General features: G+C 32.4%; 1 protein-coding gene across 1 annotated transcript; it reads left to right on the top strand.

Annotated features, from left to right (window-relative positions):
- Positions 1-5,166: 5,166 nt before the first annotated feature.
- Positions 5,167-5,526, top strand: LOC113864850 (auxin-induced protein 6B-like). Its single transcript, XM_027499024.1, has one exon. It carries the CDS (start codon positions 5,248-5,250, stop codon positions 5,524-5,526), a length of 279 nt encoding a protein of 92 aa, XP_027354825.1. The 5' UTR covers positions 5,167-5,247.
- Positions 5,527-17,412: the final 11,886 nt, after the last annotated feature.

Genomic DNA, 17,412 nt, shown 5'->3' with positions numbered 1-17,412 from the left:
TTTGTATTACACTGAGATCTTGTACTCGGTAGTAATAGTCTCCTATTTTGAGGAGTAAATTATAGAGTGAGGATTAGTGTAATTTTTCTTCTGTGATAATTTTATATTGCATTTATTGGCTCTTATTTTCTCATCTCTTATTTTAGTTGTGTATTATTATACCGTTACTCTGGTCCTAACAGTGGTATCAGAGCTATTGGTTTAGTTTATTCCGCTGCTATTGTCATTAGAATAGTGTTGGTAAAATTTTGAGTATGCTCTGTGATTGCGGGTTAATCCGATCTTTCACATCAAAAAGGAGTTGTTACTGGAAAAGTTTGGTAGTGTGAAACTGCTATCTGAGAAAGTTCTGGCTAGGAAAGATTTGGTATTTAAGAGTGTCTATAGTGACCCACCTCTCTTTCCTGGGAATTTTTTTGGTGTGTTAGTTCATGGTCTACCTGTGTTATTCCAGTAGACAATACTATTCATAGTGAGAAGTGCATAAGTCGGTATAATAAAGAGAGAAAATATGGCAGCAAAATATGAGATAGAGAAATTTAATGGGAGTAATTTCTCCCTGTGGAAATTGAAGATAAGAGCAATTTTAAGGAAAGACAATTGTCTTGATGCAATTGAAGGCAGACCTGCAGATATTTCAGAAGAAAAATGGAGAGAAATGGATAACAATGCTGTTGCCAATTTGCACTTGGCATTGGCAGATTCAGTGTTATCTAGTGTTACAGAAAAGAAGACTGCAAAGGAGATTTGGGACACACTGATCAAATTGTACGAGATCAAGTCACTTCACACCAAAATATTCTTAAAAAGGAAACTCTACACTCTTCGAATGAGTGAGTCCACACCTGTGACGGACCACATCAACAATCTGAATACGCTGTTTGCTCAACTTACAGCTTCAGATTTCAACATTGTAGAAAATGAACGTGCAGAACTTCTACACCAGAGCTTGCCAGATTCATATGATCAACTCATCATCAATATTACAAACAACAACAACATTGGTCATCTATCCTTTGATGATGTTGCCGGAGCAGTTCTTGAAGAAGAATCCAGGCGAAAGAATAAGGAAGACAGACTGGAAAGTTGTAAACAAGCAGAAGCTTTGACGATGATGAGAGGGAGATCAATGGAGCGTGGTTCCAGTGGGAGCCAAAATCATGGTAGATCAAAATCTCAGAGAAGGAAGAACCTCAAATGCTACAACTGTGGCAAGAGAGGGCACGTAAAGAAAGATTGTTGGAGCAGGAAGAGTGAAGGAAGGAAGAATATGGAAGCATCAACCTCACAAGGTTGTGTTGCTAGTACCTCAGATGATGGTGAAATTCTATACAGTGAAGTAGTAAATTCTAGAGGCGGAAGACAACTCCATGAATGTTGGATATTGGATTCAGGTGCAACTTGGCACATGACTCCATGCCGAGATTGGTTTTCTACTTATGAACCTATCTCAGGAGGATCTGTATTCATGGGAAATGATCATGCCCTAGAAATTGCTGGAATTGGTACTGTCAAATTGAAAATGTATGATGGTACCATTCGAACAATTCAAGGGGTACGACATGTGAAGGGTTTGAAAAAGAATCTATTGTCCATTGGGCAATTGGATGACTTCAAGTGCAAGATCCACATTGAAGGTGGGATCATGAAGGTAGTTAAAGGCAATTTGGTAGTGATGAAAGCAGAAAAGATCACAACCAATTTATACATACTTTTGGGAGATACGTTGCAAGAAGTAGATGCATCAGTTGCAATAAGTCAAGAAGATGAAACACTGATGTGGCATCGTAGACTCGGTCATATGTCAGAACGAGGTCTGAAAATTCTTGCAGAACGTAATCTCTTAACAGGGCTCAAAACGGTAACCTTACCATTTTGTGAACACTGTGTGACAAGTAAGCAGCATAGATTAAAGTTTGCCAAAGTGACTACAAGAAGCAAACACATACTGGACTTGATTCATTCTGATGTATGGGAATCACCGGAAGTATCCATTGGAGGAGCAAAATATTTTGTATCATTTATTGATGATTACTCCAGGAGATTGTGGGTGTACCCAATCAAGAAGAAGTCAGATGTGTTTCCAGTATTCAAGGAGTTCAAAGCACAAGTAGAACTTGAAACTGGGAAAAGAATTAAGTGCTTAAGGACAGACAATGGAGGAGAATATGTAGATGGTGATTTTCTAGTATTCTGTAAGCAAGAGGGTATTTCAAGGCAATTCACAGTGCCTTATACACCTCAGCAGAATGGTGTAGCAGAGCGGATGAACAGAACTTTTCTAGAAAGAACAAGAGCTATGCTAAGAACAGCAGGAGTGACTAAATCTTTCTGGGCAGAAGCAGTGAAAACTGCCTGTTATGTAATAAACCGATCACCATCAACAACAATTGGTTTGAAGACACCAATGGAGATATGGAATGGAAAGCCACCTAATTATTCTTCATTACATGTGTTTGGATGTCCTGTGTACGTGATGTACAATTCCCAAGAAAGAACAAAACTGGATCCAAAATCCAGGAAATGTATATTCTTGGGTTATGCTGACAATGTTAAGGGGTATCGCTTGTGGGATCCCACTGCCCGCAAGGTTGTTGTTAGCAGAGATGTAGTCTTTGCAGAAAATGAACTGCAAAAGGAGCAGAAAGATGACAGTACTACCAAAGACACTACTTCAGTAGTGATAGAAAGGAAAGCTAAAGAAGATGACAATTCTAAAGCAGAACAAGAGCACGGAGAACAAGAATCAAATGATGCCAATGATGGAGAAACTCAACAAACAAGATGTGAGATAAGGAGACCATCTTAGCACTCAGACTATGTGATGGTAAGCCACGATGCATATTGTCTTCTAACAGATGAAGGAGAACCATCAACCTTTCATGAGGCTTTGAGGAGTTCAGATGCTTCATTATGGATGACAGCAATGCAGGAAGAAATTGAGGCCTTACATAAAAACAAGACATGGAAACTTGTTGAACTTCCAAAAGATCGAAAAGCCATTGGTTGTAAATGGGTCTATAAAATCAAACGAGATGGTAATGATCAAGTGGAGCGGTATCGTGCCAGATTGGTGGTTAAAGGATATGCTCAGAAAGAAGGCATTGATTTCAATGAGATATTCTCGCCAGTTGTTCGATTAACCACAATCAGAATTGTTCTGGCAATGTGTGCTGCACATGATTTACATCTTGAGCAACTTGATGTAAAGACTGCTTTTCTACATGGAGAACATGAAGAGGAAATATATATGCTCCAACCAGAAGGTTTTGAAGAACAAGGAAAGGAAGACTTGGTTTGCAGGTTGACCAAATCTCTGTACGGTTTAAAACAGGCGCCAAGGTGTTGGTACAAGAGATTTGATTCCTTCATTATTAGCCTCAGATACAACAGACTGAGTTCAGACCATTGTACGTATTACAAGAGGTTTGGTGATAATGATTTCATCATTTTGTTGTTGTATGTGGATGACATGCTGGTGGTAGGCCCCAACAAAGATCGAATTCAAGAATTGAAGGCACAATTAGCTAGGGAGTTTGATATGAAGGATTTAGGACCAGCAAACAAGATTTTAGGGATGCAAATACACCGAGACAGAAAAGATAGGAAGATTTGGCTCTCTTAAAAGAATTATCTTCGTAAAGTCTTGCGGCGCTTCAATATGCAAGACTGTAAGCCAATCTCTACCCCACTTCCTGTCAGTTATAAATTATCCTCAAGTATGTGTCCTAGCAATGAAGCGGAGAGGATGGAAATGTCTCAAGTGCCGTATGCATCAGCGGTGGGAAGCCTTATGTATGCCATGATTTGTACTAGACCAGACATTGCACAAGCAGTGGGAGCAGTCAGTAGGTACATGACAGATCCTGGTAGAGAGCATTGGAATATTGTAAAGAGGATCCTTAGATACATCAAAGGAACCTCTGATGTTGCATTATGTTTTGAAGGATCAGAATTTATTGTGAAGGGCTATGTTGATTCAGATTTTGCAGGAGATCTGGATAAAAGGAAATCTACTACTGGTTATGTGTTTACACTTGCTGGAGGAACAGTAAGCTGGTTATCTAAGTTACAGACTGTTGTGGCTCTGTCTACTACAGAAGCCGAATACATGGCAGCTACTGAGGCATGCAAGGAAGCAATCTGGATTCAAAGGCTATTGGAGGAACTTGGGCACAAACAGCAAACTACTACTGTGTATTGTGATAGTCAAAGTGCTTTGCATATTGCAAAGAATCCAGCTTTTCATTCCAGAACAAAGCACATAGGTATACAATACCACTTTGTTCGTGAAGTAGTAGAGGAAGGTAGAGTGGATATGCAAAAGATTCACACCAAAGACAACATAGCAGACATAATGACAAAGCCAGTGAACAATGACAAGTTTACATGGTGTCGATCCTTGTATGGCCTATTAGGAATATAAGCAACATGTAATTGTAATATATATATTAGTAATGTGTGTGAAGATATGATTAGCTTAATCATAATCTTCAAGTGGGAGAATTGTTAAGTAAGAAGTCCCACATCGGTGGGAACTTCAAAGGCATGACCCCTCCTTTGCTTATAAAAGGGCAAGGGGTCTTACTAATCAATCCATCCCAAAAATCATCTTTTCCTCATATCTTTGTATTACACTGAGATCTTGTACTCGGTAGTAATAGTCTCCTATTTTGAGGAGTAAATTATAGAGTGAGGATTAGTGTAATTTTTCTTCTGTGATAATTTTATATTGCATTTATTGGCTTTTATTTTCTCATCTCTTATTTTAGTTGTGTATTATTATACCGTTACTCTGGTCCTAACATGAAGTACAACTGGTAACTATTACTGGCTGATGTGATGAATCACAAGGCAACTGATAGCTATAGATCAGAGACCATTATATTCCTGAGATTTGAGATCATTTGTCCATTTTAATTCAAGTGGATTCCCTATAGAAGGTGGGACTCATAATCTATAATAACATGTTACATTGATCATTTATAAAGTCACCCAAGACAACTCCATATGCCCTTGTCTCCCTGTTGGTCCCATGACTCGTACTTCATAGCCCTCCTCCTTTCAATCAATCATGTAGCCAAATGGTTTCTTACAAACCCTTATATCTATATATATTCAAGGCTTCAAGCATTTAGGACCAACACAAATCATTCACATCCTAAAGCATTCCAAGCTCAAAACTTCCATCTTATTTACAAGTTTTATTTTGACAACAATCTCTTTTCTAGTCTCGCACACTAAGCAATGGGTTTTCATTTACCTGTTATCAGAAAGGCATCATTTGCTACAAACCAATCAGCTTCAAAAGTTGTGGACGTGCCAAAGGGCTATCTAGCCGTCTACGTTGGAGAGAAAATGAGGCGGTTTGTGATACCCTTGACATACTTGTGCCAACCTTCATTTCAAGATTTGTTGAGTCAAGCTGAAGAAGAATTTGGGTATGACCATCCAATGGGTGGTCTTACAATTCCTTGTGGAGAAGATATGTTCTTAGATATCACTTCTCGTTTGAACAAGTGTTAACTCATGAATATATGAGACCGACATAGAGATAGATAACTCAACACAATTTTTGTAACACAATTTCTTACCTTGATGAAGATATTTTCTCCCTTTTTTTTGTTATCTTACTTGGAAAAGTGTAAAAAAGTTCATCCGAATGAGAAGTTTTGGAACATGAGCCTCTTTCTCACATTTTCCCTATGTATCAATCTGAAAATTGGAGGCACGTATTAATACCGAAATAAAAAAATTGAAGGCATGCACTAATATGATCCATGTTGAGAATATAACTTTTAGATGATAAAACGGAAATACTTTTCTTGATCCTGAAAATAGATTAAAAAAAAAGCATTTTTTTAATTTATAAAATTGATTTTCTCACCATATCGCAGAAAAAGAGATGTTCGCAAAACTGCATATTTGGAAAAACAAAAGATTATGATGAAATGAAGAACGTAATTATTAAATAAGAAATTAGCTAAACTGTGTTAATTTAAATCAAATATTCCTAATGTATCGATCTGATTGAGATAAAACTATTAGCTCTACATTTTATAAATAAATTCAGTAACAAAATAGCGAATTTTATTTTGTTTTCAATTGAATCATTACATTTTATCTACGGAGATAGCATTATTATTATTGTCTTCTCTGTAAATTGTACTATATACATAATTTACCATGGCCCGCTTTGATTTTTTCTGGCTGAGAGATCATTGTGGACCATCCCTACTTAGTGTATGGTGGTCACTGAAACATGACCTGACATGATTTCGAATTTCTTCCATATATTATACATAAAATATAAAGTTTCACATTCGCAAATTTAGCCACAGCCACTCCCACTTATTGTCATTGATTGGGTTCTTGCCAGCACTATGGAACTAATTCGCTAATAAGATGGATGCCCCATTTCCTTTTGATTAACGATTCTCCATTCTGTGAGTCAAGTAGTTGTGGCATATTCACATGAGCATGTTGGTTGGTTTTAGGGAAACTACAAACAATATACTAGTGATGGGTTCACTAATTAATAATCTTCATAACTTGAACCACTTGAATATATTACCTTTCTTTTTTTGGAGGAAATCAGACAAAAATCTTAAACCATATATCCATTGCACCATTTTTTATTCCCTTCCTTAATGTCTATAATAAATCAAACACCAAACAATGGATCTCTCTATTATAAGATTGAAATTATATGGTCTTCATAAGATAATTAAATAAGGTCTAGTTAAAGCAAAGCTTTCTTGTCAAACAGTATATAAGACTGGTTTTGACCAAAAAGATGTCAAACAGTATGTCCCAATCTTTCTTCGTATTCTTACTAGAATTGAGTAATAGGAGACAAAAGAAAATGGTGTCCAGAAACAAATTAATTTGTTAGTTATATACCTTCACTTCTAGGGGAGGGGTTTAAATAGTACAAAGACAAGTCAAGCTGGTTTAGAAGGAGTTCACAAAGTATTATACCTGTTGATCAAATAATTTTCATTTTGTACCAAAACGAGGTGCAGATTAAAGGAACATGTTCGTCTCATGCTCTACAGTCTGAGCATGTGTTTGCCCATTTTATGGAGTGTTCATTTAGCTTCTTGTCTTATTCATTGGGCGTTGCCCAGCTGCTGCCCTGACTCGAAATGGGTTCAAGACTGGTGCCCAGGCTAAATTACTTAAAAACACCACTTAACCTGGCAAGTCTATGTAAAAATAAGATATTTGAAACTAAATTTTTTTAATTAAGTAATATGATAAATTTGTCCAAATTTTGGCAATTTTTTTTTGTATTTCATTATCCCAAAAATATAATAAGAACGTCTAAAATATAACAACGATAACAAGAAAAGTATTAAGGCAACCGAAACAATAGAGGTCTACTAATAGAGATACTATTGGGCTGAATTGATATTCCTATTAACCTGCAACTTTACTATTTGATGATTTGTAAGTATTAAATAAATAAAAGGGGTGAGTCATACAGAAAAAACGAAGGTATAATAACCACAATAAATATGAAAATGAAATAAATATTTCATGAATAATTTGCCATCATAAATTTACTTAAAACATCATTTTAAAAGAAATTAATTGTAACTACTCTTACAAAATTTTAGTCATGATCAAAAGTTTACACTATTAAGTGAAAATATTATTTCAATCACAACTATTATAATAAAGTACACATAAACATGTGTTTAATAATAAGAGTTTCTTAAAATATTATAAAAGTAAATGTCAATATAATACTATGAGGATTACTCGTAAGAGAACCATAGTGCAAAGCAATTTCACTCAGTTGATAGTCCCTTCCTCCCATGGACGTCCTCTCCCCTAGGGGTAGTTATATCTTATAAGTAGTCACTATGCTAGAAATGAGCTTTTGGAGCGCTAATTTAGACAGCGATTAATAAAAATTGCTTTGTAAATTATATATTTAGATAACGATTCTCTATTAACCACTCTCAGATCTATATTTCTGAGAGCGGTTCTCTATTAACCGCTCTCTAAAGTCACATTAGAGAGTAATTAATAAAGAACCGCTCTCTAATCTCATTCTTGGAGAGTGGTTAATAAAGAACCGCTCTCTAATATTATTAAAGTCATTTATAAATGAACACGCTCAACGCATTTTTTCTTCTTAGCTAACAAAGCTAGTCTCTTTCATTGTAAGTTTCTTCTTTACTCTCTTATGTTTTCTTCATCTTCTTTGTTAACCTGCTCTCTTCGTCTTCTCTCGCTAACATATTAGTTTTTTTTTTTCATCTGTAAGTATCTTTTCATTCTGTGTTAGTCTGCTCTCTTCATCTTCTTTACCCTAATTTTTTCACATTTGTAGGTACTTCTTTCTTCTTCTCTTTGTTAACGGTGAATCATCAATTCTCTCTTTCTTTCTTTTTCTCTCTATTAATGTTAAAAATTATCCTATTAATTTATTCTTTCTTTTTTCTCTGCTTACTTGTGTTTGGTTCATGCAGATGTGGACTGTTTGGTTAACACCATATATATAAACTCAAGATTCAATTTTAATTTGTGATAAAAATGAAGAAAACTCACAAAGAAATCAATTCCAAATTTTGATTTAAACGTAATAATAAATTTTTATTTTGCAATAGAAAACTCAAAAAGAAATCAATTTCAAATTTTGGATTCGCGGTCTACATTTATATTTTGGAGAGTAGTTCCACGCAGAACCGCTCTCTAATCTTAATATTATATAGCGCTTGTTTAACCGCTTTGTTAAATATAATACATCAGATAGCGCAAGATTTTAGAGCAGTTCTAAACGCTCTCGAATTCAAAATGAAACCGCTCTCATATCTTCATTTTGGCGTAGTGAGTCCTCTCTTAACATACATTATGTCACAATTAACCTTGATGGGAGGCAGCTCCACTTCATTGGTACCTCTTCCCGTGCATTGGCAACTCCATCTAATAGGTAGCGCTCTCCTCCTAGTGTATAACTAAGTGCACTTAGGCCGTGGTTTTTGCTAATGGTTGCAAGATTCTAACATAGTTCCTCCAAAAAATATTTATACAACGAAAAGTCGTTCTTGTACACAAATTAATTTTGTTTTCAATAATTGATGAGTCAGTAACTCATTTAGAAAATTAAAGGTTTTTGGCATATTCCATTGAATTTAAATTATAAGTTAATGCAATTAATTGAAAAATTTAATGGAATGTTGTAATTGCTGAAAAATTGATGGATCATTCATATTTTGATGGCTGACATTTGAATTTTGAAGGGATTAGAAGGAAATTAGCAATTGGACTTAAAGAGCAGAAGTTAAGTGCTATAGGACACAATTGTGGACACGATTTTATCAGAGCATATAAAAGCAAAATTTTCTGTTAAAGAAAGAATATTTTATCTTTCATTTTTATTATGTTTTCAGGGCACAAAAATTTAGGTTTTTGTACAGTTCTCTGTGTGAATGTCAGCTAGGGCATTTTCTTCTTTCTGGATATAGGATTCTTATGGGAACTTAGGTTACATTCCCTTCTTCTCTAGTTTTTTGTAATGGAACAGTAGCTTCCCTTATTTCACTTATCTGCTGTAAGCTCTTTCTGTTAACATGATTTCTTTTTCTACAATATATTTCAATTTCAGATTATTTACTTTCATTATGTCTAGCTAAATATCTTGGAGTTGAGTGAGGATGAACTTATTCATCTTGTAGTAAACTCTGGTGAGAAAATTTGTTGTTGTGACTTTCACTTGAGACTTCTTCAATTTCTTGAGGTTGCTGCATTGGTATGGAAACATTTTTCTTAACCTTTTCATCTTTCCAATTCCAAGCTACATTTTAATCAACTTCAACATCTCAATTAATAGTGAGCTTTTTGGTTTGCAAGTTGTAGACTCATATCTTTTTTACTATGTGCTATACCCAAAAAGATACTTTGTATGATTTTATCTTCTAGTTTGTATCTCTTCTCTTCTGGAATGTATATAACAAATAGAGTAAAAAATTCTTAAGTGTTTTGCTTATGGTTTTTGTCTGCTCTAAGCTTCAATCGAGGTTTTATCTTGGACAGTCTTAGTTGGACATCTCTTAAGTATGTAAACAACAATAAAAACTGCTTCATCCCAGAAGGTATTTGATAATTCTTTCTCCTTCAACATTGATATAGTAATTTCCATTACTGTGCAATTTTTTTTCTCAATTAATTACTCCATGTCATACTTGAATCAACCTTCATTCCAAGACTTATTGAGCCAAGCTGAGGAAGAGTTTGGATATGATTATCCCATGGGTGGCCTCACTATTCCTTGCAGCGAAGATGTCTTTCAACATATAACTTCTCGCTTGAATGGACAATAAATCTCTCACTTTAGGAAGCTGACATAGATTAGTAGAGACATTATGTATCTTCTCAACTTGTAAATATTATTACCAATTTTGATCAATGACAACGAATTCAATCGCTAATTGTTTCCATTTATCTATTACAAAGTTCACTTATCGCTGCTATTAGAACCATAGATATCATTAAAAGTATGCTTGCTGAAAGAAAGAGTCAATTGTTCTCATAAATTCCATAGCATAACAGACCAAAAGATTCACAGTCAAGGTAGAGCAGAGCTAATACAATATTTGCTAGGGCAGAGTTAATACTATTATTTTGTTTGACTATAAGTTTTATACACACAAAATTCACGACTCCAATAATACATGAGATCTTGTGATGGTTTTTGGAAAAAGTGATGTATAAGATTGTTGAAATATGTTAGTTGGAATAATTGAAAATGATAATTGAAAAAATTTGAGTAAGATACTCAAGAGATAGATAATTGATAGCTTGTTTATTTATTCTTGTTGCATTTATAATGTAATAGCATGTTTATTTATAAACATTCTTCACCATTATATTTGAGTAATTTAATATTATAATATTTATAATATTCTAGAACTATGATCGTTAGAATTATTTTGTAACTAGAAGATACAAATAAGTTTTCCTAGATTATTCTTAATATTTTTCTAAACTATTCTAGAAATTTGTATTATTTTTTAATACTCCTCCTTGATGCAAAATTTTGTAACTCCAAGCATTGTGCGCAACTATTCAAATTCTGGTTTTGGTACTGCTTTAGTGGAAATGTCTACAACTTGATCTTTAATTGTACAGTACTCAAATTTGATTTCTTTAGTTCATTCTGCTTCTCTTACAAAGTGGTATTTGATTGCTATGTGTTTTGTTCTGCTATGATCTACTGGATTCTTTGTCATTGCTATAGTTAATTTTTTGTCGCAATAAATTGCAGTAGGCTTATTTTATTTTTCTCCCATTTCTTCAAGTATTTTTCATAACCATATTGCTTGACTTTTAGTCTTAGTAGTTGTCACATATTCTATTTTTACTATTGATTGTGCAATTGTTGCTTGCTTCATCGAAGCCCAAGAGATTGTTCCTGATCCTAGTGAAAAGGCATAACTAAATGTGCTCTTCATGTCATCGGTCGATCTTGCCCAGTTACTATCTGTGTAGCCAAATAGCTTTGAGTTACTTATGGTTTGGTACCATATACCAAAATTCTTTGACCTTGTAAATATTTTATGATTTTTTTTGCTGTTGCAAAGTGGATTTGGATTGGGCTTTGCATGAATCTTGAAATAATACTTACCATATACATTATGTTAAGCTTCCAATCAAACTTCTATAACATGATGCATCAACTTTTGATATTCCATCATTTTTCTTCAATTTCTCATTTGTCAGTAATGGAATGCCAACATCTTACAACCATTTATCTTGAATTTCTTGAGTAGTGCTTCAATGTATTTCTTATGTGAGATAAATATTTCTTCTTTCTTTTGTTTTACCTCTATACCAAAGAAGTAGTTCATCAAGTCAAGGTCGATCATTTCGAAAGTCTTCATCATATATTCTTTGAACTTAATTATCATCTTTATATTGTTCCCTGTGAAGATAAATCATCTACATACAAGTAGACTATGAGTATGTCATTCTGACCTTGGAACTTGGTGTATAAATTTGGCTCATTTTTCCACCTCTTAAATCTTTGATCCATAAAGTATTAATCGATTTTGCTATACCATGCTCGTGGAACTTGTTTCAATCCATATATGGCCTTTTTCAATCTTAGTACTTTGCCTTCATTTACTTTTGCTAACGAAACCTTGTGGTTGCTCCACATAAATCTCTTCGTGAAGAATGTCATTGAAAAAGACAGATTTTACATCTAGTTGGTAAATGTTCCATCCTTTTTGTGCAGCAAGAGCAATTAGAATTCTTATAGTATTTAGGCAAGCAACTGTAGTAAATGTCTCAATGTAATCAACTCTAAATTGTTTTGAGTATCCTTTAGCTACCAATCTTGCTTTTTATTTTTGTATGATGCCATTGGGATTAAGCTTAGTCTTATAGACCTATTTCACATCAATGATATCTTTATTTGTAGGACAATCTACTAGCTCCTATGAGTTATTTTTCTCAATCATTTTTATTTATTCTTCCATTGCCTTGACTCATACGTCTTGTTTTGATGCTATTTCAAAGCTCTTGGGTTTAGTTATTGGCAAGTGACAAGTTTTGTATTTACCTGCCAAAGATCTTACTCATCTTAAAGTAGACACTGGTTAGGAAATTTGTTGTTGTGGAAGTGTAAAACTCTCACTTGAGACTTCTTCAATTTCTTGAGGTTGTTGCATTGGTATGTAAACATTTTTCTAAACTTTTTTTATCTTTCCATGAACATTTTGATTTGCAAGTTGTAGACTCGCTATCCTTTTGATTGTGTGTTATACCCCAAGAAGATATCTTGTACAATTTTGTCTTCTAGTTTGTGTCTCTTTTCTTTTGGAATGTGTATGTGGCAAATAGATCCAAAAACTCAGGTGTTTTATTGATGGTTTTTGCTCGCTTTGAGTTTCAATCAGATTTCTATCTTGGACAGTCTTTGTTGAACATCGTTAAGTATATAAACAGTAGTATAAACTACTTCAGTCGAGAAAGTATTTGGTAATTCTTTCTCCTTTAGCATTGATCTAGCCATCTCTATTACCATGCGATTTTTTCTCTCAGTTACTCCATTTTGTTATGGAGAATATGTGACAGTAAGTTGTTGCTCAATACTTTCATTCGTACAAAATTTATCAAACTCTTAAGAGGTGTACTCTTTACCATGATCACTTCTTAATACTTTTATCTGTTTACTATTTTGCTTCTCGACAAGAGCCTTAAACTTTTTCAATATTCCAAACACTTCTGATTTTGCTTTAATGAAGTAGACTCAAGTCATTCTAAAAAAGTCATCAATGAAAAGGATAAAATATCTATTGTTATAAAGTAATGGTGTTCACATTGGTCCACAAATATTTGTATGAATTAGCTCTAATAAGTCTTTTGCTCTCCAAGCTTTCTCAAGAGAAAACGACAGTCAATGTTGCTTGCTAAGGAGACATCCTTCACAAACTTCATTATTTTCTTTTAGATATGGAAGATCTTTCATCATATTCCTTTGATATAATAGTTTTAAGGCATGAGTATTGAAGTGGCCAAATCTTCTATACCAAAGTCATGAAGTATCAACTTTTACTTTCATAGCAATGTTAGCACCTTTGGAGAGTAGGATCTTAAGAGCTCACCTAGATTCGTACCAAAAAAAGGTTCCCACTCGATCGGGAAGAATTTTGGCCTTGATAAGGTTCCCTTTCAGGTATGAAGGTGAGAGAACAAAGAGAAAATGAGAGAGGAAGGGCTTTCTGGTGAGAAATGAACATTTTTATGCACTGGAGTTCCTTAAATACCCCTCTAGACCCGCACACTCTTCTTTGAGAGAGCCCTGCCTTGCCTGGGCAAGCTTATCCTCGCCTGGGGTGAGAAAAACAGATAGTGAAACTTCCTAAATTTCTGTTATTTTGGCTTAAGCGAGGAACATCTCACCTGACCAAGCTGCATCTTGCCTAAGTGAGCAGAGTTCTCGCCTGAGTGAGGCTGGGTCCAAAGAGCTACCCATCCTTCGTGCCACTCCTCACTTGAGCGAGCTCCTCTCGCTTGAGTGAGGTTGCCGCTCGCCTGAGAGAGATCCCTCTCTTCTAGGTGAGGGGACAATTGGGGTGATCCTATCTGCTCTCGCTTGAGTGAGAACGCTCTAAAATGCTCAATCTTACACGACTTAGTCTCACTTGAGTGAGACACCTTGCACCCAGAACTCCCAATCTCTCTCCCGAATGAGATAATACTAGCTCTTGACCATTCCCCCTAGATTATCCTATGCATAACTCACTTAACAATCAATCTCTAACGTGCCTTTCTGATCATATATAACAATATCATCACACATCACTGCAAATACACTGCTCCTTTTCTGACAATTATACAACATGTACATTTCCAATATATGAACGATTCATATAGTTTGAGCCTACACAATATTGTTTAATAAGAATAATAAATACATATATAATTACACTGATCTGACAACTTTGATGTTGAAAGAATAATTTGCTCTTTGATGAGGAGAAATTGAGTATCTATCATGTTTTATATTTCATTAGTCAGATTAAAAAGAATTGCTATCTATTAGTTTCAAACAAGTTAGCCTTCAAACTCATCTTTTTGAAGATGCCATGAGATTCACTATCTTGAGAGTACTATAAAATTAATATGGATGATAATGGTAAGAATCACCATATGAGTTGTGACTGTATTATATAAAATTGTAATAATAAATAACTAATTGAATTTACTTCTTTTAATGGTAATGAGTCTATTCTCTATTTTGATTTAAAAGTAATTTATTAGGGTTTTCACTTGGTAAGATTAAAAAATTATCACTAATTTTAAAATTTAATTGTTTATAAGCAGTAAACTTTATTCTAAAAAAATTAAGATTAGTCTATTTTAAAATATGTTATACTCTACATAAGATTTACAATCTCATGTTAGACTTCTCTCATATATTCAGGTGTTATATTATTCATGATAAATTAACTCATTTAATACTTTTATTAGAAAATTTCTTTCACCTTCTTGTAATTCTAAATGCAGTTTTTTTATTTTTTTTGTTCTAGACAATTTACAAGTGTTGTAGTTTGTCTATTTTTTTCACTTAAAATAAAATAAAATGATGTATTAATAAGAAAAAAATATCTTATTGCAATTATTCTTAACTCATCACTCTTTTGTAAATAAAAATTTAAATTATAAAGATAAAATAAAATAATTTAACAAAATAAATTATCGTATTGTACTAATTTAATAAATACTAAAAATAAAATAATTTATCATTGTACTTTAAGCGTTGAACGAGTCCTTATTTTATTTTTGGCGTTATGTTTACGTAAAGAATTTGTAACATCAAATTTGTAACATCATGTTGTCCATTCATTTTAAGAACGTGTTAGGAAGGGTAGAATTAGTCGTTCAGTTAGAAAATTTTTAGGTAGACATATAAGAGTGACTTGACTCAAGCTAATTAGTTTTTATTTCTCTACATTCTCTAAATAAAAATTTAAATTATAAAAATTGAAATAATTTAACAGAATAAATTATCATATTATACTAATTTAATAAATACTGAAAATAAAAATTTTTATCACCTTATTTTAACTGTGGAATGATTTCTTGTGTTATTTGTCGCGTTAGATACACTTAATTGCGTTGAGAATTTGTAACATCACATTGTCAATTCACTTTTTAAAAGTGATAGGAAAGGGTAGAATTAATCTGTCGGCGAAATTTCTGTGAGTAGACTTTGCTTAAATACACAACACGCACATCCAGACCAAAAAGAATGACTTGACTAAAGTTAATTACATTTTCCATGTTGTTTCTAAACCTAAAAATATTCTAATAAATTTATTATTTAAATTACTAAAAATTTATATTTATATGATATTATACTTTATTAATAAATAAAAATTATCAAACATTAAAATAACTATTTGTAGTTTAATTTTTTTATAAAAAGTATTAATATAAATTTTAAAAATTTATACTAACCAATAAGGCATTACAACATTTGTTTTGATAATACTATACTAAAAATTTATTATTATTAAATAAATACAAGCTATTCTAACACTTAATCATGACGACCCAATGTTAAAATTGTCACCAAAAACTTATGCACGTTCTACAGAAGTATTAAGGTAAGTCAACTCCACATGTATAACTTAAATAAATTTTGTAAAAGTTTTAAAATTTACACTAATTTTGTTGTATAATCATCTCTTCAAGGTAATTTTTTTCAATTTCGTAATATAACAGGTTCTTCACCTTACTGCAAATAATTATAGTGTTTCTGAAAGAAAAAACGGGGGACAAATACAAAAGAAAAACTTAACACTCAAATACTATAAATTTAAAACTTTTTAGAAAATTGATATGGGTCGTATATGTGGAGTTTGATTTACCTTAGCATTTTATATTCTTTAGCATGCATAATCTTGTGGAGGTCATTAACTGCCATAAATTATACCTAAAAGTGCTATAAACTTATACAAAATCTTATATAAGAAACGTTGGTTTCACCCTCCGGGAATTGCATTTATTATAAATTCATTTAATTTTACTATTATTTCTATTTGTCTTGTGTTTAAATTTAATATTTTTTTTAAATAATAACTTATACTACAAATTTGGTGATAAAATTGATTGATATAAACTAAAAATAACTTATGAGACTTGTAAGTTATTTTTTTTTATAAATTGTTAACAAGTTTTTCTAAACAAGTCTTGAATAATAATAATAATAATAATAGTTAGAATGAAAAAAAATCATTTTTTACTTACATAAATGGACAGTATAAGTGAAAAATACAATTTAAAAACTGAAAAAATTAAATAACTTGAAATATAAATGGAAAATATTTAGAAACAAAAAATTGTTTTGCTTTAAAATTAATTTAAATTTAAAATAGATTTAAAATTAATTTTAGGAGACTATGAATTAATAAAGAAAATATTTTACGATAGGGATGCTTGGTGTGCCTAAATTGCAGTCACCAGGAGAATATGACTTTCACTTGTATAAATCTGAAAAACAGGAGAAAAAAATTAAAATAGTGACAAATTTTTAATTAAAAGTAAAAAATAATTTTTTTTTTCAAAAAACCAAACGGACTCTTAGAGTTTGTTTACTCTTTTTAAATAGAGTTTTTTATTTTTAAAATTAAAAATAGAAAAACTTGCTTATTAATGTAAGTTTTAAAAATATTTTATTTTTAGTTTTTAAAATTAAGAAACAAAATTACTATTTAGGGTTTTTTTGTTTTTATTTTTCTGTTTTTCTTTCTAAAACTAACAAAAGTTTAACTAAAAATAGTTTTAAAAATTAAATTATCAAACAAATTTTATTTTATCTTTTTTCCTAAAAATAGTTTTATAAAATAGTTTTAAAATATAATTTTTAAAAATTAAAAATTAAAAATA

Source organism: Abrus precatorius, unplaced genomic scaffold, assembly GCF_003935025.1.
Source record: "Abrus precatorius isolate BTA unplaced genomic scaffold, Abrus_2018 Scaffold4, whole genome shotgun sequence".
NCBI lineage: Eukaryota > Viridiplantae > Streptophyta > Magnoliopsida > Fabales > Fabaceae > Abrus > Abrus precatorius.
The sequence above is the reverse complement of the archived record's forward strand: the minus strand, read 5'-3'. Positions and strand labels throughout refer to the sequence as shown.